General features: G+C 38.3%; 1 protein-coding gene across 5 annotated transcripts in view; it reads right to left on the bottom strand.

The window, feature by feature from the left end:
• The window catches only part of LOC112141573 (sodium channel protein type 4 subunit alpha), a 261,117-nt gene that overhangs the window by 121,412 nt on the left and 136,019 nt on the right, over positions 1–3,686 (bottom strand). For all 5 annotated transcript variants that reach the window (XM_036217311.1, XM_036217310.1, XM_024264726.2 and 2 more), the window contains one exon: positions 403–528. In XM_036217311.1, coding sequence (XP_036073204.1) covers positions 403–528 — 126 coding nt within the window. The remainder of the gene's footprint in view (positions 1–402; positions 529–3,686) is intronic.

The raw sequence follows: 3,686 nt of genomic DNA, 5'->3' as shown, positions 1-3,686 counted from the left end.
AATAACATCTGGTCATTAATAACAATAAAATAAAATGATCTGGAGGGCCGGATATAATTGCCTGGAGGGCCTGATCCGGCCCCCGGGCCTTGACTTTGACACCTGTGCGATATGGAGTCTGTGTTGTTCCAGAGTCTGAGGCCTCAGGTTCCTGGCCCCACAGCACTGACAGTGTGGGCTCAGGGAAACGTGCGTGCACGTTGGCGCACGTGGCATTGTTTCCTGAGCTGCTTGTTATGTGTGCGTTTGAGTGTGTCTTTAGCCATGATATCAGAGCGCAGTTATGCAAAGCGATTCGTGATTCATAATTCACATGTCTGAGTGTTGGATGGCTGCAGGCTCCACCATTGTTTCCACTGCCGTGCACACACACTAACACACACAGACACACACCGGACTCACACTCTCCTCCTTGACCTTCTCCATGGTGCAGGCAGGCAGCTGCCCCTGCAGTGGCGCTGGGGAAACCCCATTCTGATCCACAGCAACAAACAACTTCCCGTTGATGTTGAGAGTTGGATAAAACACCTGGAACAACACAGAAGCACAAAATGATTAACCTGATCCGCTTCTAGACCAGTGTCTGTATATCTCAGTTACAATGCATGAAAGACACAGAGGATGTGTAACGATCAGGTGGATTTATCTCAGAGTTTACATCTCCATGTCTAAGTTCATGAGATCATTCAGAGACTGAATAGACGTCTGAATGATGGCCGCTTTCAGCGGTACTTCCATCTCTCTGTGACCCAGTCTGATGACTTGCTGTTAGTCAGAGGAGGGAAAAATTAAAATAAAATGAGAGAATTTCTGTTATTGTCTCCACAAAAATAAAATAATATTTTGACTTTCAAAAGGAGAATGATCAGTCACCTCCATGTTTGGTTTAGTGTAGTATTCCACCTACTGGTCATGTCATCTTCTTTCAAAGTTTAACTCTTGACGTACTGAGTTCATCCTTCAGAAATAGAAAAACCTAACAACAAAGTTGTCCATCCATCCGTCTTTTAAGCTGGCTTGATTCCCATTCAGGATCACAGGGTTGCTGGAGCCCACCCAGAAATGTCACGTAAAGGCGGAGTTCACCCTGAACACACAGATATGTTTGTGGACTGTGGGAGGAAACTGGAGCACCTGGAGAAACCTGTAAATGCTCCACCGAACGATCTCCGCCAGGATCTGAACCGAGCGATTGTGAGACCAGAGTGCTAACCACTACACCGCCACTGTAGCCCAGAGAAGGTTAGTGCAGCACTTGGAAATAAGATCCTTAGTATTTTATCTGAGATATGATGAAGTGCTAGAGCCTAGCCTAGCGGTGGGCAAAATATGGCCCGGGGGCCACATGCAGCCCGTCAAACTATGTAATGTGGGCCACCAGACTAGAATAAGTTACAATGTTAATCCTTATTAATGTTTTATTTCGCCTGTATTTCTGGTGTGTTGATGATGCAATACTGAACCATTGACCTTTTTTCATGTGTTGTTGGAACATTTTTTGATTTTCTGACGTTCGAGTGTGTTTTTTTGAGCTGGACAGACATTTTTACGATAATTCAAACACCACTAGAACGCAACATTTTTCTAAGTTTGCATTTTTCCATTGTGGACATCAACCCACTGGAGTAATCGACACTGAAATGAGAACAAAAGTCACAGTTTTGACTCTCCAAACAGAAATTCAAAGTATTCTGTTTAAAAAAAAATACATACATTTATTTTTAATCAAGACTGAATTGCAGGGTCTTATAAAGTCTTTAAAAGCATTGAACTTATGAATTTGAAAATAATACCTTAAAAAGCCTTTAAAATCTCTGGAATTTGGATATCTGAATTTTAAAAATGGTGCAGCTTGAATTTCCCCATTTCACATTTCATGTCAAAAGTTACATTTTTTTCAACTAAGACTATTTTGATCAAATAACGTTAACAAACATCGGGAAAACCAGCTGTTATGCACAAATACGCAGAATTTCAACCTGTGTTTGATTAAGAAAACGAAGAGATCTGAAGGATCACAGCACAGACCTCAAACAGCAACATAAGAATAATAACAACTTTGGTCAGAAAATGTAGTTTTTCTTTCTAATATTTCAATTTTTTAAAATGGGAAAATTAAAAAAAAAATTAGCAATGAATTAATAAAACAGGAAATAATTAATGAAATGAGAAACAGTCTAAGAAATCTGTCTTAATTTTTGACACGCATGGCCTTAAAAAGGTCTTAAATAATCTTAAATATAACTTGAAGATACTTGCAGGAACCCTAAAAGTATGTTTTCATCCAGATTGTATGTTATTTCTTTCCCCCATGAGGTGGATTTCCAAAACTGTGCCATGCGTCTGCTCCTGGTCTGGGCCTTCTGTCAAATTTTAGAACCCTTTTTGGCCCACAAGTCTAAAAGTTACCCCCCCGGCCTAACATGACTGCTGTAGGGCAAAGGGGGGCGCACCCTGGACAGGGCTATAATCTGTCACAAGGCCACATTATCACAGCCACACAAGGGACAATTTAGAGAGATCGATCAACCAATAAAGCATGTTTGTGGACTGTGGGAGTTCATTGAGAAAATCCACTCATAAATGAGGAAACAGAAAGGGATTGAACCAGGGTCCTCTCACTGTAAGGCAAAAGGGCTAACCACTGCTTCACCATACCACCCCGAAGTGGAAATCACCTCTGGATAAGTTACCAGAGTCAACATTGATAAAGTTATGTTAGTTAACGCACCAGAAAAACACAATCTGAAAGTAAAAAGACTTGTTTCAGGAAAAAAAATCTGAATTTCTGTCTTTCAAAAACATAAAATTATCAAGAAAATTATTTTTCTTACGATATGAATTCTTGATAAGACATTTTTTCTTAACTCACTGGAATATATATTTTGCTTATTAAAAGAAAGTCTGCCAATGTGGTAAAAGTTTTTGACAGAAAATAAAATAGTATTTTTTTAAAGTAAGGATTACTTAATTAGCATTTATTTAATTTAGATTAGTTAAATGTATAAACTGATGTCTGAGGTTCACATAGATGATAAACTATGTAGGTTTTTACATCCTGTTGACCTGAAGACGTCTTGTTTGTTCAACTCTACCTCCAGAATCAACAGATTTATATGGAAAGCAAAACTTTGGTAAAAAGTTTGATCTTTTATGCGTTAAAAGCAGATATTATTTTTGGTTACTAGCTGTTCAGAGCTGCACTGAGATGATCCAGTTTGGCACAGAGCAGCTTTTATTTTGAAAATAAGTTATTTCAGCTTCTGTCAAATGTAAAAAGAAAAAAAAAAACAAATTTTGAGAGATGCTAGGTACTTCTGATATTTTGATTTTGTTTGTGCCAAAAAATAGACATAATTAATATTTATTTTAAAAAATTAGTTCATGTATGCAAATCCAAATCTTCTAGGTTTTGATCAGTAGAAAACAAACCCAAATCGTTCTTTTACTGTTAAAGGTTGCCGACCCCTGTTATATTACAAGATTATTTATCTTCTTTTGAAACTTTTTTTTAATAGTCTAGGTCGATTTGATTTGATCTGGCTCAGACAGATCGACATGTTTGGATCATAGGAATAGTAATCGATAAATTGTTAAACCCCTAATCTAGTGCTGCTTGTCTGTGGTTGGTTAACCTGTCAAAGCGATCCATCCATTCCGATCTGTGCGAGATCATGTTTTTTTCA

The sequence above is a fragment of the Oryzias melastigma genome, linkage group LG20 (assembly GCF_002922805.2).
Source record: "Oryzias melastigma strain HK-1 linkage group LG20, ASM292280v2, whole genome shotgun sequence".
Classification (NCBI taxonomy): Eukaryota; Metazoa; Chordata; class Actinopteri; order Beloniformes; family Adrianichthyidae; genus Oryzias; species Oryzias melastigma.
This window is presented reverse-complemented; position numbering and strand designations above follow the sequence as displayed.